The sequence below is a fragment of the Panthera uncia genome, chromosome D2 (assembly GCF_023721935.1).
Source record: "Panthera uncia isolate 11264 chromosome D2, Puncia_PCG_1.0, whole genome shotgun sequence".
In the NCBI taxonomy this organism is placed as follows: domain Eukaryota; kingdom Metazoa; phylum Chordata; class Mammalia; order Carnivora; family Felidae; genus Panthera; species Panthera uncia.
In genome coordinates this window covers 51,625,101-51,649,186 of record NC_064818.1, presented here as the reverse complement: position 1 = coordinate 51,649,186, position 24,086 = coordinate 51,625,101, and the positions used below count along the sequence as shown (strand labels likewise).

At 42.3% G+C, this 24,086-nt stretch overlaps 1 protein-coding gene across 2 annotated transcripts in view; it reads left to right on the top strand.

The window, feature by feature from the left end:
* MYOF (myoferlin) overlaps positions 1–24,086 on the top strand; it is a 162,799-nt gene that overhangs the window by 100,275 nt on the left and 38,438 nt on the right. For both annotated transcript variants that reach the window (XM_049646410.1, XM_049646409.1), the window contains exons 24-34: positions 2,263–2,369; positions 4,665–4,857; positions 6,243–6,398; positions 8,600–8,731; positions 11,067–11,230; positions 13,493–13,607; positions 15,120–15,225; positions 16,425–16,570; positions 18,580–18,753; positions 19,649–19,757; positions 20,998–21,075. In XM_049646410.1, coding sequence (XP_049502367.1) covers positions 2,263–2,369; positions 4,665–4,857; positions 6,243–6,398; positions 8,600–8,731; positions 11,067–11,230; positions 13,493–13,607; positions 15,120–15,225; positions 16,425–16,570; positions 18,580–18,753; positions 19,649–19,757; positions 20,998–21,075 — 1,480 coding nt within the window. The remainder of the gene's footprint in view (positions 1–2,262; positions 2,370–4,664; positions 4,858–6,242; positions 6,399–8,599; positions 8,732–11,066; positions 11,231–13,492; positions 13,608–15,119; positions 15,226–16,424; positions 16,571–18,579; positions 18,754–19,648; positions 19,758–20,997; positions 21,076–24,086) is intronic.

Here is a 24,086-nt window from a genome sequence, read left to right as displayed (position 1 = left end):
GGGAAGAGGTGGGCTCAGAGGAACCAGAGCCTGACATTTTATGCTCTTTTTGTAAACTAGAGGGAACTTTCCTTGTTTGGAGGTTGGGAGTTCCCTCTGGCAGAAACTGCACAGATGTGGTATCTGTAATTTTCCATCTAGTTGATATTGATGAGGAGGGGCACATGGTTGGGATATTTCTAAGTCAAAGATACTAAATTGGTGTGATTAGTGTTTTGATTTCCAGATTATATTAGTATTAATTTTTTCTAAGGTCTAACCTCTGTCAGGGTAAGACCAATACATGTGGGGGTCCTGGAATTTACCTGATCTAAGATTCCACAGCAAAATCTAAACATATTGTTTTATGGGGGCACCTGGGTGGCTCAGTTGGTTAAGCGGCAGGCTCTTTTGTTTTGTTTTGTTAATATAATTTATTGTCAAATTGGCTAACATACAGTGTGCAGAGTGTGCTCTTGGTTTTTGGGGTAGAGTCCTGTGGTTCATTGCTTACATACAATACCCAGTGCTCATCCCAACAAGGGCCCTCCTCAATGCCCATAACCCATTTTCCTCTCTCCCATATCCCCCACCCCATCAACCCTCAGATTGTTCTCTGTATTTAAGAGTCTCTTATGGATTGAAACAGCCAACTCTTGATTTTGGCTCAGGTCATGATCTCATAGTTCATGAGATTGAGCTCCATGTCTCTCTCTGCACTGACAGCACAGAGCCTGCTTGGGATTCTCTCTCCCCTTCCTCTTTCTCCCCCTTCCCCCCCCCCCCCCCCCGCCATGCTCATTCTCTGTCTCTTTCTCTCTCAAAATAAATGAATAAACATTAAAAAATATATTGTTTTATATTATAAAGATGATATTGAAGGAGAATTGTAGTTTAAGTTAAGCATAATTGTTCACCTGACATGCAGTCTGGTTATGGTATTAACTTCCAGTCCTCCGTCTCAAGGAAATTAGTAAAGAACTGGTCACCCCTCTATTCTGATTATGTTTTGGGTATTCTTCAGGCCTTTTTCTTCCTTGTACTTCTCCTCAGCATTGATCAGGCTATCCTTATTCCATGCTGATCTGGACAACATGGGGGCTTTCCATGATCAGGACTTTTGATGATCATGGTGGGCACTCTCTCAATCTGTGTCAGCAGATGCTCAAAGTGACACAATAGTATGTTCTGGGCTCATCTTGTACTGCTCTGCCCTAATTCTCAAATTGCCAATTTTCTGAAGAATTCTGTTTCCTCTTAGCGGGAATATCATATGAAAACCAAGATCTGGGTATTAGATGCTCACTACTATTTAGATGCCATTGCTTCTAGGCCTTCTCAGTGGACAGACTTAATGACGGGCACATGCACACACATATTCACGTGTGATTTATTTCTAGATCTATCAATATATGAAAAGCAATGAATTTATAAGCCTAACTCCAAATCCATTCTAATGTCACAGGTTTGTTCTAGTCTTCCCTATTTCTATATTTGTAACTCTTTTCTCCAACAGTGAGAAACGTCATTTGCTCATTTGTTCAATCCTAATATCCATAGATAAACCACTGCAACAAACAAATTTAGAGTTTGATATGTTCATGGTTCTTTTCTTCAAATCTTTTTAACGTTTATTCATTTTTTTGAGAGACAGAGAGAGTGAGTGGGGGGGCAGAGAGAGAGACACACACACAGAAATCTGAAGCAGGCACCAGGCTCTGAGCGATCAACACAGAACCCTATGTGGGACTCGAACTGACCAACTATGAGATCATGACCTGAGCCGAAGTCAGCCGACTGAGCCACCCAGGCGTCCCAATGGGTTAACCGACTGAGCCACCCAGGCGCCCCAATGGTTTTTTTCTTTAAATTGAGAGTATATCATCAAAATATTGTGTTCAAAAATTATTTGGATCAGTTTGGTGTAGTCATATAGTTCATTTGTTTCTGTTTTATATTCCATGGTAGGATTCCTTCTCCCATCTTTATTGGTTTTATTTTATTTACTTTTTAAATACATAAAATATTTACATGGTTTCAAAGGTCAAGGATATATGAAAGATTGCCCTGTTACTTATAGATGTCAGCGTTGATTGCCTTTTGAAGAAAAGTAAATAGTGCTGAGCTATGGTGAGCATTACTAAACGTAAAAAATTAAATGCATTGGTTTTTCTGTCAAGTCTTTTGTGTATTTTTTCTTGAAAAGGAACATTAAACCTTTACTAGGTTTAATGGCATGGCGCACAATTAACCGATTATTTCCTCTCTTTCCAAACTCTCCAGCAATCAAACACAGAGGCTCTAAAATCAGGGATACAAGGTAAAATTCCTGCAAACCAGTTGGCCGAATTATGGTTGAAGCTGATCAACGAAGTTATAGAAGACACAAGGTACAGTGATCTTGTTCCTATCTCAGAATTCCCAGTCATGCTCTCCTCCCTGAAACTGTAAGGAGAGCCTCTAGGATTGTTCCCAGTGTTGGCCTGAAAAAATGAATTTGAATTAATCAAGCTTCTCAAAAGGCCCTAGTCACTGGGAGGAGTCTCTGAATCACCACCAGGAAAAGTTCTTTCTGATTTGGTGCCAATTCTAAAGCAGCCTGGGGAAGCTGAGGGCCCTGAAGGAAACATCCCAGGGCAGCCTCAGGCAAGCGGTGGGGACAAGGAAGGAGGATGCTGGCCTGTGCTTGTGGGCCCCCCTCCTGGAGAAGGGTGAAGCCTGGCTCCCACAGAGAATGGGGTCTAGGGGTGGAGCATTGATTTTGCCATTCAAAATCACATTCCTAATGCACAAACACATTTTTAGAAGTAGCCTTTTTACTTGCTTTTTTTTACTGAATGCCTAAGAGACTGTATCTAAGGCTCCCTTCCCAAAGCCAGTAGATTTGACTTGAGCCGGAGAACCTTTTAGAACTGTGACTTAGAGAAACAGCTCAGAACTCTGGGCATTTGGAACTCAAAAGGGGAAGTGATTCATTCTAAACTCAGTTTAAATATTGGCTAATAGAGCAGTGGACAGGAAAATTCCAAAAGAAAAGCATATTGAAAACTTCTCACAAGCAGCAAGAAACAGGACTGCTTTTTTTTGTCCCCCTCGGGGCTAATGCCCTCAGTCTCCAGGTCTTCTTATGCCTTCTAGTGGTTTAGCTAGGTCATTGAAATGCAGCTGAAATCAGAGCACTGGTGGGCTCTCGCTTAAATTCAGAAAATTTAAATCAGGGTCCTAACAGGTCATCTCTCCCAGTCCCCTTTATTTTATGGATGAGAAAACGGAGGCCCAAGGGGGTGAACGATGCATCTAATGTCCAGGGTGGGGTTTATCCACACAACTTTTCCTGCTACATGCTACACCCAGTCAACTTCTATTTATTGAACGTCTCAAATGTGACTTTTGAGCTAGCTGCTTCCATATGCATTTTTGCCTCAGATCATTCCAGGGACTTAACCTTTCCAATGCATTGCCATAACTACTAATGTGACCAAACAGAAACATTTGGTAATGCCTTCAGGTAGAAAATTCTATGAATTTTAGGATTTGCTGAGCAAAACACAGAAAGACCTATTTACACAGTTTTTGAAGTACCCAATTGATGTGAACTGTGTTTTCAAAATCAAATGGAATCTTTTTAACTTCATGTATCAGGAAACTTGTGTTTAAAAGAAGTCGTGCTAGGATTTCCTCCATTTAAGAAGCTAGGGGAAATTCAAACCAATGGAAATTCTTAGTAGAGACAATGTGAGTAGAACTTCCTGGCATTGATGACAACCTCACCCTGTGGCCCCCACCAGCTGCCATAGTGAGAGGAAGACCCTGCAGAAGAAGGCTAATTCTGGCCCCAACTCAGCTGTTCTAGACTTCTCACTTTAATGGGAGCTTTGCCTACACAAGTGGTTCTTAACGTTTTGGGAGCTAATGGGCCCCTTTGAATATCTAATGAGACCATGACAATGAAGAAGGCAGTGCTTGATGACCTCATTCAGACCTTACTCTGCAGTAGGGAGTGTTCTAAATGCTCTCCATATATTAATTCATTTATTTCTCACAACAGCCCAATATTTTCATGCATTTGAAGATAGGGAAAGAAGAGATTAAGTAACTGCTCAAGGTCACATCACGGGACTAGTAAATGGTGGAGCCAGGATTTTTACCCAGATAGCTGCAAAGCATGTCGTCCTCATCATACATCACACTGGCTGACTTTTTAAATAAGTTCCAGGGATTTGCAGACCTCCTGAGCACCCCGCCCCCCCCCCCCCCCTAGGACTGCCTAGGGGTGCATGGTCCTTAAGAGCCCTTCTGCTAAATGCTCTGTAATCTGCCTTCCCCTCCTTCATTTTGTGGGTCTGCACAGTAGTTTTAAGAAGCAAAAGAAGGGAAGGCCTGTTCCTCCCAAAGGCTGCAGCTGTTGCCATCTTCTCTCCAGTGACTCCATGGGCCTTGAGTCAAACCCAAGAACTTGCTTTGGAATTTTAATCCCCCTGCATTCCTCGTGAGAGTAAGGAGGGTTTGTCTGACAGGTCTGCTCTGCCAATGCCACACACACTCAACTTCAGCTTAAACCTGGTCATGCTTATGAGTCAGGAAACTGGTGTGGCTTGCAAGATGGAAATCAAACATAAATGACTTTGACAGTTCTGAGGCCTGAAAAGCTATTCTACAGATTATCTGTTTCTTTTCTTTTTTAGGTACACGTTGCCTCTCATGGAAGGAAAAGCTAATGTCACAATTCTTGACACTCAGATCCGAAAGTTGCGGTCCCGATCTCTCTCCCAGATACACGAGGCAGCTGTGAGGATGAGGTCTGAGGCCACAGAGGTGAAGTCCACGCTGGCGGAAATTGAGGACTGGCTTGATAAACTGCTGCAGCTGACTGAAGAGGTAGGACTTTTAAACTACACAAAGGTCACTTGATATGGAAGAGGGATTCTGTGGAGGGGCACCAAGGATAGAGAAGGTGGTAAGAGAATGTAGTACATTATCTTGGATATTGAGCAAATCTGACAGAGGTGAGACCAAGAAGTGACTGGGCTGGGATAGTAATGGGTAATGGGGTGAATATCACTGAAGTGAGAACAGAAGAATTTTGAGTTGGTGGTTCTGGAAAGATCTTCAAAGTGGACAGATCAGAGAGTATGTCAAGTAGAGGGAGAAAGCAGCAAATCTATGTAGCACAGAGGATTGAAGTGCCACCTTTTCTTGGGACCGGGAAGACCTGGTTTTGAATCCTGGATCTACTGTATGTAACCTTGGGCAACCTCTCTAAGCCTCAGTTTCCCCATATATAAAATGGGATAATTGTAGCACTCACTTCATAGCATTGTATTTAGATGATGAGTATGAAGGGCTTAGCATGGTGTAGGGCACATCGCGGTGCTGGGTAAATATTGGCTGCCATTAACCTCTGTGTACTGGAAAAACGAGAGTATAAGACCCCTCCTATTGACCTTCAGAGATTTGGGTGGGTGGGGGTCATAATATATTTGTGGATAGAAATACATTTGAGGGGCGCCTGGGTGGCTCAGTCGGTTAAGCGTCCGACTTCAGCTCAGGTCACGATCTCGCGGTCTGTGAGTTTGAGCCCCGTGTCGGGCTCTGGGCTGATGGCTCAGAGCCTGGAGCCTGCTTCCGATTCTGTGTCTCCCTCTCTCTCTCTGCCTCTCCCCCGTTCATGCTCTGTCTCTCTCTATCTCAAAAATAAATAAACATTAAAAAAAAATTAAAAAAAAAGAAATACATTTGAAAAAACATGCGATTATAGGTAATTTTTATTTTCTACTTTTTATGCTTTGGTACTTTCCAAGTTTCCTATGGTGACAACTTATATCACCTTTATAATCAGAAAAAAAAGGGGGATTTAAAAGACTAAATTAATATTTCAGATTTGGCAAATATTGGATTGAGGTGGAGATACTTGGTCAGTGTCCAGTGAAATATATGAAACCAATAACCCTTGACGACTGATGGCAAGAAAAGAGGGGGTATTTCCTAAACTACCTCTCAGAGCTGTGTAGGTCAGGCTTTTGGCAGGTGAAGCCACCGCCCCCACCCTGCTTCACTCTATTCCCTTTGGACCAGCCACAGCCTGCCTCCCCGCCCTACAGACTCTGTGGTCCCAGAAGACGTGCAACTCGGGAATTCAGACAGAGCCCTAATCACAGAGTTTCTAAGGGGAGCCCCGAGGAGCCAGCCTGCAGGGTCTCCAGTCCCTCTGTGTTTAGACTAACTCCAGTTTTGCTTACATTTCCATCCACCCATGTGACCAGCCACAGAACAGTATGCCTGACATTATCATCTGGATGATCCGGGGAGAGAAAAGACTGGCCTATGCACGCATTCCTGCACACCAGGTTTTATACTCCACCAGTGGTGAGAACGCATCTGGGAAATACTGTGGGAAAACCCAGACCATCTTGCTGAAGGTATGGCTTCAACACCGTGTCATGTGAAATACTTACATGCAAACCCCACATTCCCAAGAAGGGGCTGCTTTATTTTCTGACCGTTGAAGGACTACTAGGGCAATCACGATCAATTCCTACCCATTCTGGCATCTTCCCCTGGAGTGATAATTCCCAGAGAGTAGTCTGATGCCTGGCTTCACAGAAATATAAGTGGATTCTCATATCTGTTTGTACATTTAATCTGATGGAATAAGTTGTTTGGTTGAAGTACATGAAGAGAATCAGGCCTCAAATAGATATGTAATTGGAAAAGGGAGGAGTATTTTAATATCTTTTTCAGATAATTGTGGATACACATCTTTGATACAACACCAGACTCAAGTAGTAGCTTCTAAACGGCTATTTGCAGTATGGAATTTGAAACTGTATCAATGACCTTTTCATTCTCTGCTACATGGAAATCCATTCGTTTTTCTTGTACTTTGAATGGTTCTTTTATCCATCCCTGATTTTGTAACATTTAGCATTGATCATTTAGAAAATATTAGTTCATGAAATTATGCAGATTTTCCTAATGTTGACACATTTTATCTTGCAACATTGGGAAAAAATCACATTTATTAATATTACTCATCAGGAAAGTCTTTATGTATCAGGATGCTATGAAGTTCACCATGACAGCTACAAGTTTTAAAAAATTCTTGTTTTTACTTGGAAGACTGACATCTATCATTGGCTATAGAATACAGTCAGTTATCGTCCTTGAAATAACAGGTTCACTTGGTTTATGTTCAAAAAAACGTCTGCCCCACACCTAAGTCTGAGTGGCCGTTTTTGTCTGTAAATCACTGTTACAAGTAAAAAAGGTTTCCATTAAAAAATAAAAAGGGGTCATCTTGGTAGCTCAGTCATTTGGGCATCCAGCTTCGGCTCAGGTCATGATCTCATGGTGCATGGGTTCAAGCCCTGCATGGGGCTCTCAGCTCTCAGCATAGAGTCCACTTTGGATCTTCTGCCTCCCTCTCTCTTTGCCCCTCCCCCTCTGCTCTCTCACTCTCTTGCTCTCTCTCCCTCTCTGTCTCAAAAATAAATAAACATTTTTTTAAAAAGGCTAATTCAGATGAGCGCTGGGTGTTGTATGGAAACCAATTTGACAATAAGTTTCATATTAAAAAAAATCAACTAATTTTTTAAAATAATAAATAAATAATAAAAAAATAAAAGGGCTAATTCAGAGGTGCCTGGGTGGCCCAGTCAGTTAAGCGTCTGACTTCAGCTCAGGTCATGATCTCACGGTCTGTGAGTTCAAGCCTTGTGTTAGGCTCTGCACTGACAGCTCAGAGCCTGGAGCCTGCTTCAGATTCTGTGTCTCCCTCTCTCTCTGCCCCTCCCCTGCTCACGTTCTCTCTCTCTCTCTCTCTCTCTCTTTCTCTCTCTCAAAAATAAATTAACATTAAAAAAATTAAAAAGTAAATTTAAAAAGGCTAATTCAGTTCACATTTCAAACAACCACATAAGAGATTTTTCACAAGCTATACAGTAATATGCAGCAGAAATAATTTGTGTATACTTTCCATTTCATCACACAAAATATTTTAAAAACGTACTCAAGGGGGCGCTTGGCTGGCTCAGTCAGTAGAGCATGTGACTCGATCTCAGGGTCATAAGTTCAAGCCCCAGCTTGGGCATGGAGCTTACTTAAAAAAAAAAAAAAAGTTAAAAGAAAAAGATATACTCAAGGATCGTGATTTGATAAGATTAGTAACTTTTACTGATTTATTTAAAACTGGCATTTCTTTTCTTTACTGAGAGTGATGAAGAAAACTATCACCACAGGTTCAGTTTGGTGTTTCTGCCCCAATTCCTGCTGCAGTGCCCAGAGTCTTATCCACCACTGCTTTTGTGCCCTCAGTGCCCATGCCAGTACAGCGGAAAACGACAAGTAACACGTTAGTATTATTAGGAAAATAGTTTTACTCCGTGAACCTCCTGAGAAGGTCTCAAGGACACACAGGGGTCTAGGGATTACATTTTGACAACCACCGCTTTCGTTGTTATCACAATCTCTGCTGTAGGGTCATTTGGAAACATTTTAACTAAGCTGACATAAAAGTAGGCTGGGGAGAACAGGAGAACAGTGATTGGATGTTCAGTCTGTTTGTGGCTTGAACTTAACGTCACTGCGTGTGCTACAGCCAGTGTTATTGTGCATCTCACAGTATCCGCAGGAAAACAACCACGGACCCAAGGTGCCTGTGCAGCTGCGGGTGAACATCTGGCTGGGCCTGAGTGCTGTTGAGAAGAAGTTCAACAGCTTCGCAGAAGGAACATTCACCGTCTTCGCTGAAATGGTACATTTCATGACATATCTTTTCTCTCCGTGGGGGAGTCCTTTTACGTGTCCTCCTCATGTAAACATGTCCTCTCTCATGATCTGTGAGAAAATGCTCACAGATCAAAAACAGCCACAGCCATCAGCACTACCTAGAATCCCATCTGAGGGACCTTCCTCTGGGGGCATAGGGAAAGATTGGCCACACTGGGACGGACCCACCAGAGTGATTCATACACAGACAACCCAGGAATGAGGACACTGGGCAGGTGCAGACCTTGAGAGGTGTGCTTGGGGGGTGGGGGTCTTTGCACCACGGAAGACTCATTCCTCACATAGGGAAACCTCTCTAAGTGATGGTAAAACCGGGTATCCTGTTGACCATGCTGACTGCCAGGGCCACCCGGGAGATTCTGATTCTGTAACTGAGTTAGGGATGAGCACCAGCAGTGATTCCAGGGTGGGTGGATATGAGACCTCAGTGGACCACTTAGAGAAACAGTGAAATACATGGGAAACACACAGAGCCCTTACAGAGCAGGCTCGGAAGTGCCACTGGAGATCAATAGAGGGTGTGCTGCAAGCCACACGGAAGGCCCGGAATGTCTGATGCTTATGCACAGTCAACTGGACCACGTGGAGTCATGGCATCAGGGCATGTGCAGGAGACGCTTGCTCCAACATTCACGTAGGGTTTCTTGACATCGGCCTGTCTCCAGCTCTGAGGCTGGAGCTCAGCTGGGAGAAGCTACCTAGCACTGAGCAAGGATCAACCAGTCCAGGGCTCCGTTTCACCCTTTCTAGATCTTTCAGACTAGATGGCTCAGACTCTAGTTTCAACTCACATTAAAGAGGTGATCCACACATCTTAGTTGCGTGACTAGTTTCCTTAGATTCTCACAACCTATGAGTACCAGTAGGGGCACGTTAACGGCAATAATGGACATTTCAACTGGTTCTTGCCCTCCTGTGCTAAAACCACACCTCTGTTCTCTGCAGAATCCACCATCACCCTGCATCCCCTACCAGATTTCTGGAGGTCTCTGAGGTGCTTCACATGTGTTAACAGTCTTGCCAAATTCCTTGCCTGGACTTTATTCTAGCCATGCTGGCCTCCAAGCAGAAGTAGTGGGAACACCTTGCTCCTCTATTCTGTGTCCTTGTCGCTTAGAAACCGGAGAAGCCATGCGCATGCCCCCAAGTCTCACAGCCCCTTGTAACAATAGCTTCTTCAGCTACTTCCTGAAGCTTATCTCCTTTCAAGGCTCAGAGCCCATATCTGAGACAGGTACTACTGTGGTTGCTTGAACCCAATTTCCCCATCAAGCCTCTATTCAGACTTGTTCCTTCCTTCTTCAACCTCAGTCAAACTTCCCTGTCACTTGCAAATCATCTTTGCAGTGGGCTCATCAGCAGAAAAATGGAAATTTCAGCTTGCACCCCAACAGGGACACTCACCACTGGCAAATCACAACCTTTTTGATGGTTGACAGAGTGAAGAGCAGACCTTTGTAGATTTATAAGTTCCAACTTAGAAAGAAATGCCCTGTAAACCAAAGTCTGTCATTGCCACTGAACCTGGGCTTCCAGAAAGATCTTGATCTTCATCCCCACTATATTCTAGAGGGGATGAAGGCACAGAACTTTTAGGCTCCATAAAGGCTGCGCCCTTAAAGGACCTTCATATGTCAGACAGGTTCTTTGTAGACTGCCTAGGAAATGTACCATCAATTATAATGTTGATTCTGTGGGGAAATGGGCCCTAAGTTCTAGACAGTAGACTGTTTACAAGTAAACTCTTAGAAGCCTGCACATTCATAAATTGATGACTTTTATGGGTATTTTAAAAATTAGGTTGACTAAAGAGACTCTTAAATACAGAGAACAATCTGAAGGTTGATGGGAGGTGGGGGGAGAGGGGAAATTGGGTGATGGGCATTGAGAAGGGCACCTGTTGGGATGAGCACTGGCTGTTGTATGAAAGCCAATTTGACAATAAATTATATTTTAAAAAATTTTTTTAATTAAAATAAAAATTAGGTTCAGAGAACCATTTGGAGCCATTCAGTATAATAATGGAAACAACTAGTGTGATATACCACTGTTCACAATCATTTGCACATTTGAACAATTCTATGAGAATTGGTAGTATTATCCCCAGTTAACAGATGGGAACACTGAGTCTTAGAAAGATGAGTGATTTTCCCAAAATTACATAATCAGTAGCAGCTCGAGTTAGGTCCCTACCTTCTAGGTATAAAGTTTTTTTCACTTTCTATCATTGTTTAGCTTAAATGGGCTTAAACATTTATTTCTTGCTCTCTGATGGTGTTTCTCTAATTTGTTTTTAACAGTATGAAAATCAGGCTCTTATGTTTGGAAAATGGGGCACTTCTGGATTAGTCGGTCGTCATAAATTTTCGGATGTCACAGGAAAAATAAAACTCAAGAGGGAATTCTTTTTACCTCCAAAAGGCTGGGAATGGGAAGGAGACTGGATAGTTGATCCTGAAAGAAGGTAAGTTTTTCCACTCTCTGAGAAAACAGGGATGACAATGAAGCCTTTCCCTAGAAAGTGCTAAATGAATCTTCTCCATCATCATTCTTGGAAATATTTATGTAACACTCACTGAACACAAGTCCATAGAAACTTGAAATATGTCATTGGTGCCCCATAATAAAACAAGGAAATACAAAAAGCACCTAGTACTAACATTTGTTGAGAACTTATTATGTGTGAATGTGTCAAGCAGTGTACTAAGCACCAGTGTGCTAATCACTTTGTTGAATCTGAACTACAGCTCTACAAGGTAGGTAGTGTCAGAAATTATGAAGGGTCTGAGATTTTTAACAAGCAAACAAGGTCACCTGCTATACTTCCATGGATGCTGGAAGGAGATTCAGGACTCCTGGGTCAGAGACAAAGGACTTCACGGCCAGCCCCAATAGCTGTACCAGAATTAACATTTGCTCTAGTCACTCTGTGGGAATAGGGAGTCAGTTCCCACAGAGTGACAAGGAGATGGTCAGATGGTACTTAAACATGAAGTGGTTTGTGTAACAGGAGAGGAAACTGAGCTTAGGGAACCAGAATCAATTGGTTAGCAAGCCCGCTGGCCCTTTGCTCCAGAGAGAGAGAGAGAGACACTCTCTCTGTCTTCCAAGATTATTCCTCATATAAACATCCTTAACTGTGCAGAAACACAAGAACTCATAGAGAATTATCTCCCAACAAATAATAGCATTATCTCCACTTCACAAGTGAGGAAACTGAGAACTACAGAAATTAAATAACTTACCCAAACACACATAGGTTGTGAGTGGTACCAGTCCAGCCTGGGCACCAAAACCAGCACTCAACTATTTTGCTGGAATGTCTGTAAGAAACAGTAGAGACTATGCTTTAAATGGGTGAATTGTATCTCAAAAGCTCGTTGTTAAAATGAAAGAAACAGTAGAGGGGAGGCAAGCATGTGTCCCCGGGAGTTTGGGTTTCTGCAAGTTGCCAACACCCTTGGAACCAGAGCTCCCCTTCCCCACCTCATCACAGCATACTTTGGAGGAAACGAGCTTGTGAAGCTGGATCTTAAGGCCTCAAGCTGGAGTTCTTCCTCTCTGTCCACATTTGTTTCCTGTGATCACAGGCATTGGGGAAGGAAGCCAATGAGCATGCTGGGTCTGGTCTGGTCTGTCAAGACCGGATGATTCCACATGATTGCTTTTAACCCACAACAGCTTGCTTTGGATGGGGTTGGGGTTGCTGGTGAGGAGAAGCGAAATGGGATCTGAATTGGACAGAAGGAAGAAAGGTTAGTGAGGACAGGGAAAGGCAGAGGCATTGTGTTTGGAAAAGTAGAAGGGTCAAAGCATGTCAGGGGTTGACGGGACCTCAGAGGCGGCAGCCAGGTCTTCTGTTCTCCTTCTCGGGGGCCCAGAGAAATGACGGGATGAGCTCAATTTATACAAAGAGTTGGGACTACTTACTTTCTGATTTCTTTCCAGTGCTTGATTCTAGGGGAGGATGCAGCAGGGAAAAGATATAGGGCCATGGTGAAAGAAAAAGAAACCTCACTTGAGTGGGTACCTGGCAGAACACTCCAGTCAAAGTTGGAGCCTCCATACTTTCCATTATGGGTTGTCAAAATAGTTCCAACTCCAAGAGGAAAATTGGCCTGGCAGAGAGTCAATATGGATTTCTTAAGTACCTAAATGGAGTCTGGAGTCTTAAATGACCTGGTTTGGCTGTCGACCTAGGAACTATCCAGAAAATGTAAACTCCTCCCTTCAGTTTGTGTTACGTAGACCATGCAAGCCATGAGTAAAAATTTCCACACTTGGCCTCATGAGACTGTCTCCCCTCAATTTTTTAAAATAGGGGGAATGAGGGTGGACAACATCCTATTCTTTTGAACTGTTAGCCAGGAGTTTTGCTGGGAAAAAAAAAAAAAAAAAAAGCTGAACGGTCCTGAACTGAAACAAAAATATGGAGCATAAGATCTCTATAAGGAGCTGCCCACAGGACTGTTTTCCCAGTCCCCACCCTAATTACTGAGAAGGAGCAGGCCTGCTAACTGGAGGAGTGCTCTATAATTTAGGTCTCCTTGTTCCCGCAGACCCCTTCTTCAAAGGAATGTCAGAAGCTATTAGGAAGAGGAGTTTGGAGTGGAGAACCCAAGGGGTAGAGTGAGGAGGGAACCGGTGTAGATGTTTCCCGACCATTGGGCCGAGCTGGGGTGGTTGGCTTCCATTGCTCCTTTGGTAACCCGAGCCTCACCCGCAGCTTGTTGACTGAGGCGGACGCAGGTCACACGGAGTTCACGGATGAAGTGTACCAGAATGAGAGTCGCTACCCCGGGGGGGAGTGGAAGGCAGCCGAGGACACCTACACCGATGCGGTGAGCGGGCTGCTCCCCAGAGAGAGCCTCAACCCTAGCTCTTTGGAACCACGACCCGTGAACCCGCCGACCATGAGGCGTGGCCTCCCCCTCTCTTCTGCTCTGTCTCCTGTTCTGAACAGCCTTACCTTAACTTTAAGCCACACAAGTGCACCTATAAATTATTTTCTCTGGAGAAGTCACTGGGCCTGTTTAGATGTTGGTACAAGGTAAAATTTGAGTTGTGCAGTAAATAAGTATTTATCATTTAACTCGTTTTAAGAAGCACAACAAATGGAATGTGTATGTCTCTAAAATATTCAAACAGCATACAAGGAAATGAAAAGTAATTCTCCCAGATTTATATTCCACCCCCACCCCGCCCCGTGGTAACTACTGAAAACATGTTTCTGTTCTTGCTCAACTATATAACTTTTTCCTTCCTCTCTCTCTCTCTCTGTCTCTCTCTCTCTCTCTCTCACACACACACACACCTAAATAGAATTGTGTTGTGTGCACAGTTCAACAACTTGTGTTTTCCATATGACAGTGTATTGTGGACATCTTTTGATATCAGTACATATAGAACTATGAACTTTTTTAAAAAATGCCTGCAGAGTGTTTTATTATATGCACCCTCTCTAATTTATTTAAATGATCCTCTCCTTGTAGACATTTTTTTTTTCTAGTCTTAGGTTTTTTTAAGCAATGCAGCAGTAAACGTTTTTATATGTACATTTTTATTCACTTGTGAAAATTTATCTCCAGGAAAAATCCCTGGATTGGTTTGGTCAGATTTCAGTACATATGCAATTTTGATAAGTATTGCCAAACAGCTTTCAAATAGGTTGTATAAGTTTGCATGTCCAGCAACAGCTTCTTAGAGGGCTGTTTTCCTAAACACTCACTACCCCACTGCCACAGCCTTGTCACTGCATGATCAGTGGTACCCTGATGTCATCTCCATTTTCTCACTCTTAATTTAAAGCGAGGCTGGGTAATTTTCCATGTGTTTATGGACCACCTTTACTTCTGTTCTTAGGAACTTTTTTTTTCATAACTGTCGGTTTTAATGCAGTCAGTACTTAAGTGAGTATTTAACCTAAACCTTGCTTAATCTTACATGATTAGCATCTAGAACCTCCAGTGACATTACCTTGTACTTGAAAACATGTTTTTTTCCACACTTTTTCCATCTCTGATGGTTTCTTTCCTACTAGCTCCTCATAAAGACAGTTGTACCATTTCATAATTTTAAGTTGAACACAGGAAATTGCTGATATTTGACCATTTTTGATGGTCAAAGCAATTCCCATGGTTCAACCCAACATACCCCCTAACAGTGGAAACAGAAGGTATTCTAAAAAAACTAATTTCGTGTAGCAGTTGTGCATAGAGATTAAAGATTCTTCTGAGTGTAGCATCTAAGTTAGCACGTGAATACCATTGTTAAATGTGAGGTACCATCTCCCTTTTGCTTCTTATTGGACCCTATGACTTACTTGTCTTCATTTTTTCGTTTCTGTTTTAAAGAACGGTGATAAAGCAGCATCGCCCAGCGAGCTGACATGCCCTCCAGGTTGGGAATGGGAAGATGACGCATGGGTATATGACATAAATCGAGCAGTGGATGAGAAAGGTAACATTTTAGATCTATTACACGCCGGGCTGTCTGCAGCAAGGCCCTGCTTAACCAGAGTAAAGTGTCCTTGGCAGGGAGGAGTCTTACTTCTGTTGGTTTGTGACAATCAGGTCTTGGATATTAGCTGTGACTCTTCAGATGCAAAATCTGAAGGACGAGCAAGTGCTTGGACAGGTGTGGGTGGGGGGCATCAAGAGTGAAAAATACAAGATCACAGGGGGCCAGGTGGCTGCACATTGAGATGCTGGGGATCCAGGATGAGAATTTGGGAGGGAAGTGGAATTTGGACTTTTTCTCTTCTAATCACACCCATAGCTTCCCTGGGAACATCACACTCAGGACCCCGTAGCTCAGGAAGAAGGACTATAAAATGCCTTAAAAGTCAACCTATTCAGCAATAATGCAGATTGTTGTTGTGGTTTTTTTTTTTTTTAAGTAATGTTGGCATCCAATAATGTAGATTATTGACATAGATTCTGTTAATGGTGTTTATCCTTTTCAATGAACAGTAATGTAAAGTTAAATGACTATAATATTTGGAAATATCAAAAGAGAAAATCTGATTTTTTCCCCTTATGAAAGAAAAAAACAACCATAATACAGAAGGGTTCAACTAGATAATAAATTTCTTACTGATCTTGATGCACACGCCAAGACTTATAATAACAGCTAGCACTGAGCACAAACATAGTCCTAGTTATTTGCATGTGTAAGTTATTTTGATGAACTCTGTTTTAAAAAGGTATTCTTTATCGTTATTGCTGGGGAAATTAGGCCATAGGCAGGTTTACTAACCAGCAAGGAACTTTTTTAGTGAACATCCAGCGGTGGTGATGCTGGGATTTAAACCCTGGCTGTGCAGCTACACAGACGACACCCTTCAGCACTGTCCCCATCTGCCTCTTGCACTGTGCTTTATTCGTAGATGCACTAAATTACCATGAGTGATTGGAGGGAGAAAGGGGAAGGAGAACCTCGTGGGCACAAAGGAAGCAGTTTGAAGAGGGATCCAAGGGGACAGAGCTGTATTCAGTTTGGCTGAACTGCAGCAAAGTGGAAGGGGCAGTGGCATTCCTTGTCACCACAGAGAATGTTGATGGGGGAGCAGAGATATTGACTGGATGTTTTCTGGAAGTTTATGTAGCAATCTGGCAAATGCATCTCTTTGGGATAACCGTTTGCAAACTCTGTTCCAGGCTGGGAGTATGGAATTACCATTCCTCCTGATAATAAGCCCAAATCCTGGGTTGCAGCAGAGAAAATGTATCATACTCATAGACGGCGAAGGCTGGTCCGAAAACGCAAGAAAGATTTAACACAAAGCACTTCAAGTACTGCAAGGGTAAGAGTTACCATGGAGGAAGCTACGTCCGGGGAGTCGGGGCGGGGGGGCCCACACAGAATTCCAGTGACTCTGCTTTTTCTACAGAAACCATTTGCCAATCAAGGGCCTAATGCCTGCTCAAAGAGGTTTGCAAAATATTCCCCCCACCCCAACCAGCAACAACACATTACCTGCGAGCTTGTTAGAAACGCCTCACTCCAGACCTACTGATTTAAGAATCAGGGGTGCGGCCCAGCAGTCTGTGCTTCAACATGTCTTTCAGGTGACCCAGAAGTAGGCTGAATAATGAGAACCACTCTAGAGGTAGCAATAGAAATTATTTTGGTGGCATAAGGAAGTAGTGGCAATAGTTCAGCCCTTGGAATAAGATACACAGGGACTCAAATCCTGGCTTTATTTCCTTTCTCATCTGCAAAATGGGTATAATACCATGCTTTTAATTAGGGTAGTATAAGGCTTACGTGGAATAATAATAAGTGAAATGGAATAATACTGCTCATAATAATAAGTGGAATGTGTTATGTGCCTTCTCTAATGCTAGGTACTGAATACGCATTATCTGTAATCCCCGAGATATACGTTTATCCTCATTTTTTAGATAATGCTCACAGAGGTTAAATGGACTCTAGGCCACCTGTCTAAAATGACTGAGCCAGCCATGTTTGAACGCAGCCATGTTTGAAGTAATATATCTGATCTATCACTTAGCCACAAAGTGCCTGACTCATAGTAAATGCAATGAAGTTACTTTTTATTAGATAGGGAGCTCCTTGGACACAAAGATGGAAGCCGTCCACTTTGTATCCTTCTTGCCAGCTCAGAAACTAGTTCCTAACAACTAGTACCTCCAACTAGTAGTTGGAGTAGTTCCTCCAACTAGTAATGGAGGAGAATGAATAAACTGATAAACGAATACCTCTTATTCAACTACCCGTATTCTGATGGGGTGAGAAGTTCCTAGAGGCACTTGGCTCCCTCCTGCCTGCCACAGGAGAGCACCAAGAGGGGGTGGGAAGAAGACTAGAAACTTGGCCCAGTCCTACCAAAAAGTATTGTTGAGACTTTGATCCTGTTCCCTAACCTCCTCACTCTTGGCTACCTGAAATATTTCAGTGCCACTGTGAATACCACTAGAGCAGCGATTACAAGATTGTGCTTGACCTGCAATTACGTTTATTCAAAATTGAAAAACGAATCTCTACAATGGCTATAGCCTCCATAGAGCTCTTATTTCTGAGATCCTAAATATGATTCAGTATTATTTTGCATTTATTAAATCTAGTAATACTTTTAAGGTATTTACAGAAAATGTCCACCAGTAAAGGTCAGCCACACGAAGGCACGGACCCTGTCTTGTCTTGTCCTTCACTGCTTCGTTGGCGCTTAGCACAATCTCTGTCACCCAGTAGACACGCAGATTTGTTGAACTGCCTACGACACTGAACACTGAGGGCATTTATGTATAAACCGTTTTGAAGATAAAAAGTACTATACTCATAAGTTATTAGTTATTACGGAAGTAATATATCTGATCGATCACTTAGTTATGCCGGCTGTTAGCTCAGATGAGACATTTAAATCCTAGGGACTGTGGTGTCACTTTTTCCTATAGAAAGTGGAGATAATAATGTTTTATAAACCGTATCACAATTGCAATGTCTTATGAGCTAATGAAAATGACAATATAGAAAGCAAGTTAAGAAAGAATCCATTTTCCTTAACCCTCCCCAAATCTGAATAAGGTGCCTCTCCTGCAATGTCTCATTCCATTGCAATTGCTTGGTTATCTCTCAGTGTTCCCACAGTCCATCAGCTCTGCAAGGACAGACAGCGTGTCTACTTCTTTCTTTGTTGTATCACTGGCTCGTAGCATAGTGCTCGGAACAGAGTCGATTTTCAGTGCGTATTTGCTGATTGACCACATAATCTGCCTTATCAATTAAGGGATATTATTATTGTTATTATTATGATTATCATTAGCATTCAAAGTTTTACTTCTGTTCTAGGCCATGGAAGAATATGAAGACCGGGAGGGCTGGGAATATGCTTCTTTAATTGGCTGGAAATTTCACTGGAAACAGCGTAGTTCGGATACCTTTCGCCGTAGACGCTGGAGAAGAAAAATGGCTCCTTCAGAAACACATGGTGCAGCTGCCATCTTTAAACTTGAAGGTGCCCTCGTAAGTAGTAAATACTCAAAGCTCAAAAATTTTGGTGTAGAGAAAATAGATGAGTGTTGGATACACCTGGGACTCCATGGAGATCCCTCCAGTACTGCAGGACTGCAGATAATTTGGAAGAAAGCTGCACGTCCTAGATGCTCAGTAACTCTTGTTAAATGAATAGACCATTAATATAGGAAAGATTCTAAGAAGTTCTACTGCAGACACACCTATTTAATGTTGTTTCATCGGGCATTTTCCAAATACATCTGTTCCAAAACCCTGGTCGCAGGTGACATCTGTTAACATTCCCGGGCACAGGTTCCTTGGATTATACCTTGGAAACTACAAATGTTCAACAAATCAAGAGTGTTAAATATACAGATGTGAGGGGGAGGAAAACAGAAGGATGGCTCACGGAATTAGAGAATAATTTATATGGACTCACAGTAATGAAGGGAGGGAGGGAAAAAGCAGAACGGTGGAAGGAAGGAATAAGAAAATGGCAGTGGTCCATCTAAAACAACATGGTGGTCGGGAGCCATTTCCAAACACAGCCTGTTTTTATATTTTTGCACACTGACCCTGCTTTGTGCTTCCACTGCTTATTCTTGTCTTCCTCCCACCTTTTTAATCCCCTTATTTATCCTTTATGCCTTTCCTTTTTAAAATTTTCAGCATCTGGGTTTGGTAAGGCTGACCTTGAGGCAGAAAGACTGGCTTCAACTTCATGCTCTGTTGCTTTCCAGCTAAGTGACCTTGGGCAAGTCACTTGCTGTGCTGGGCTTCAGTCATCTTTAAAAATGGAGTGATCGGATGAAAAGAGTCTATTTTGAAAGCCACCATTCCAGATTTTTGTAATTCTTGCCTCTTTGTCTTGAGGCACCATTCATGGACTTTTCTGCCTCTTTAGGGTGCGGACACTACTGAGGAAGGAGATGAAAAGAGCACAGAAAAGCAGAAGTACAGTGCCACCACCGTGTTTGGGGCAAACACTCCCATTGTTTCTTGTAACTTTGACAGTAAGTTTTAAACATGAATTTGTGCCTTCCACTGCTATGACTTATCTCTAGAAAACTCTTTGCATCACCAAACATGATTAAAATGTCTTCATGCAAGTGTGACTTCCATTGCCATCCCCTGATGAGAGGATTTTTTAAAATATAGTTTTAAAAATTGTACTTGGGGTGGAGGGTTGTCAAATCATTGACTTTGACAGAGTCTGTACTGATTCTATCTGTTAAGCTCCCCCAAAAGATTATTTTAATTAAAAAAAGAGGTTCAAAAAGTTAAGTAAAGGTTGGTTCCGATGATAATCTTTAGGCATTCTGGGATGAGGCAGACCTGCTGTGTAATAATAATAATAATAATAATAGCAAATGCTTATCTAGGGCTTAGCATGTGCCAGGCACTGTGCATATATTAATTCATTTAATCCTTGTAACATCCCGAGGAGGTAAGTGTTATTATGGTCCTCACTGTAGACATGCAGAAGGATTAAATAAATTGCCCCAAATCTTACAGCTTGGAAACACTATAGACAAGCTAGTCTGACTCCCAGATCTGTGCACCGAATCACAGTGCCCTACTCTCTCTCAGATCACGTGTGTGGGAGGTGGGAGGGTATACACATTAACACACTAAGGATAAAGAGTATAAAGATTTTGAGCTATCAAAGCAGCTTTTAGCAGATAACTGTCTCCTAGATCTGGGGCTGAAATAGTATAGAAAGCCCTGTTTCTATAAGTCCTGGAAACCAAGTTTCATTTTAAAGGTCTGTGATGACAAGCAGTAGCCTAAACCCAGGTATTTTACAACAGAAGTAATGTTCTCCTGAGTGATAACACTTGCATTGAACTTATTATAGTATTTTTTAAATGTGTATTTTTAAGAGAGAGAGAGAGAGACAGTGCGAGCAGAGGAGGGGAAGAGAGAAAGAGAGAGTGAGAGAGAGAATCTGAAGCCAGTTCCAGGGTCTGACCTGTCTGCACAGAGCCCGACGTGAGGCTCGAACTCACAAACTGTGAGACCATGACCTGAGCCGAAGGCAGATGCTTAACCGACTGAGCCACCCGGGCGCCCCAAGCTTACTGTAGTATTTTTAAAGTTGGTTTTGTTTTATAGGAAACAGAACTACTTTGGGAGCACGTGTCATCAGCAGGCTATGTGTTCTTTACTGTGGAGAAGTAGATCTGAAATATGTATTATGTCCAAATATTCCAGTGTTCTGTTTCTTGTAAGTAACTATCCTGTTCTTTTCAGGAGTCTACATTTACCATCTGCGCTGCTATATCTATCAAGCCAGAAACCTCATGGCTCTAGACAAGGATAGTTTTTCAGGTAAAGACACAAAAATCTCCATCATACATGTTGTTGCATAGCAGGCTAGCTTGTGGATGCTTTTAGTGATTTCTCAGAGAACAACTAAAGGGCTTTCCATATTGAGATCAGTTCGATTTGTGTGAAGTAAACTGCTCAGTCATTAAATAAATAATCACTGAGTATGTCGAGCACTCCTGCTGGGTGCTGGAGATACACAGAAGATATGTGGTCTTTTAATACTAATAATCATTAACTGATCAGGTAATAAAAAGCCCCAAGAAGAAAAGCAGTTTCTGCTCTCTGCTTATACACACAGCTATATATACATACACCCTGGGCTCTTGGGCTGATTGGGAAGTTAAGATCCTTTATATATTTTTTGTAGCTCTCTCAAGTTGACAGATCACAAGTTCACGCGTTTGCCTACAACAGCAGGCTTGAGGTCATTGGGAGTCCGTTTCGACCTCTCCGCAGCCTGTTCCCCCGATTCCCAGCAGCACCATAAAGCCGTGAGACCCGGCTGGTTTTGTGTCCTTTGGACTGGATCTAAGGGGAAGGCTGTAGGCAGGGCTGAGGAAAAGGTTGCTGGGAGTTTTTGCTGTAGCTGGTGGGATCATGAATAGTTCAGGGGCCATCTGGGCTACTTGGGGCAGATTTCTCCTTCAGGACTTGAACGGAGCAGAGCTTCTATGGAAACAGCTCTTAAAGCAGTTGCCTGACACTCTGGCACGCTCACATCAGTTGTGAGGTGTGTTCCAAGCACTAACGTAACCAACATTTGTGAGTGGTTTCCTTTTCTGACAAATGAGAGGAGATTCAAAGCTATCTCTATACTACGGATCTCCAAATTGGGTTTGAAGACATTTTTGAATATTCACCACCAGAGGGCACTCAGTCATTGAAAGTTGAAGTTAGAATCTTCTCCAAATTCTTGACTGAAGTTGCCTAAAACTCAAGCACATTCTTTGCAGTTTGAGACATGAGATATATGATCGGAGCAGAAACAAAGAGCCCCATTCATGTGATACCGCAATGCTAAAAATGAAGCAGCATTTTCGATGATACAACACTTTCAGGTTAGATATTAGGCTATTGCTCAAATAGATCAGCTCCCAGGCAATTGCAAAAGTTTTGGTCCCAGGCAATTGCAAAAGTTTTGGTGAAGGTATCGAGCATGGAGGAGAAACAGATTGCTTCTTTTTTTCCTTATCTTTTTTCAGCTTTGTTGAGGTATAAATTACAAAGTTGCACACTTAAAGTATACAAAGTGACGATTTGATATACAAATACGTGATGGAAGGGTTCCCACAATTGCCTTAACACATCTGTCACCTCACATAGTTACACTTGTGTGTGTGACAGAACACTTAAGTTCTCCTCACCTAGCAAGTGTCAGTTACACAATACACTGTTGTCAACTGTAGTCCTCATGTTACACATTAGGTCCTCAGGCCTTCTCCGCTTTATAACTGAAATTTGTACCCTTCTACTAGCCTCTCCCCATTTCACCCCCCTCCCCCCGACACATACCCCCCAGCCCCTGGCAAGCATGATTCCACTCACGGTTTCTATTAATCTGATTTTTGAAGGGGTGTGGGGGAACTTCTACATGTAAGTGATACCATGTAATGTTTGTCTCTCTCGGTCTGGCTTATTTCACTTAGCATAATGCCCTCCATGTTCCTCCATGTTCCTCCATGTTGTTACAAATGACAGGATCTCGTTCTTTTTAAAGGCTGAATTATATATAGATAGTACACACATACACACCACATTTGCTTCATTCATTCATCCATCAGTGGACACATAGGTGGTTTCCATACCACAGCTATTGTGAATAACGCTGCGGTGAACATGAGAGTGCAGAGGTGTCTTTGAGATCATTATTGCATTTGCTTTGAATATATACGCAGAAGTGGGATTGCTGGATCATGTGATAACTCTATTTTTAATTTCTTGGGGAACTCCCATACTGCTTTACACAGTGGCTTCACCAGTCTGCATTTTTCACCAACAGTGCACAAGGGTTCCCTTTTCTCCACATCTTCGCCAACGCTTGTTATCTCCTGTCTTTTTGATAATGAGACATCCTAACAGGATAGAGAGGTTACTTAATATCTCATTGTGGTTTTGATTTACATTTCCCTGATGACGAATGATGTCGAGCACCTTTTATTGTACCTGTTGGCCACCTATATGTCTTCTTCGGAGAAATGTCTATTCAGGTCCTTTGCCCATGTTTTAATTGGGTCATTTGGGCTGTTTGCTCTTTTGTATGAGTTCCTTGCAAATTTTGGATATTAACTCCTTATCATATATGTGGTTCACAAATGTTTTTTTTTCCCATTCCATGGGTTTTCATTCAGTTTATTGTTTCCTTTGCTGTGCAGAAGCTTTTTAGTTTGATATAGTTCCACTTATTTATTTTTGCTTCCGTTGCCTTTGTTTTGGGTGTCAAAGCCAGAAAAAAAAAAATCACTGCCAAGACTAATATCAGGGAGCTTACCCCTTATACATTCTTCTAGGAGTTTTATGGTTTCAGGTCCTATATTCAAGTATTTAGTCTACTTTGAGGTGACTTCTGTGTATGGTATAAGACAGGGCTCCAGCTTGGTTCTTCTGCATGTGGCTATCCAGTTTTCCCGGCATCATTTATCAAAGAGACTATCCTTTCTTCATTGTGCATTCTTGGCACCTATATTGAAAATTAGTTGCTCTCATATGCATGCATTTATTTCTGAGTTCTCTGTTCTGTTGATTCCTGTGTCTGTTTCTATGCTACTACCATACCATTTTGATTACTATAGTTTTGTAATATAATTTGAAACCAGCAAGTGTGATGCCTCCAGCTCTGTTCTTTTTCATGATTGCTTCGGCAACCTATCTCCCAGGTGGTGGTGAGGGTCTGTGATCAGTGCACCTGGAGGAAGAACATGCAATTGAAATGAGTGGTCCTGAGGAGCTGGACTTTAGCCACGGCCTCACTGTTACTCTCTTCTTCTGTTTTAGTTCTTATTTTTATTATTTTT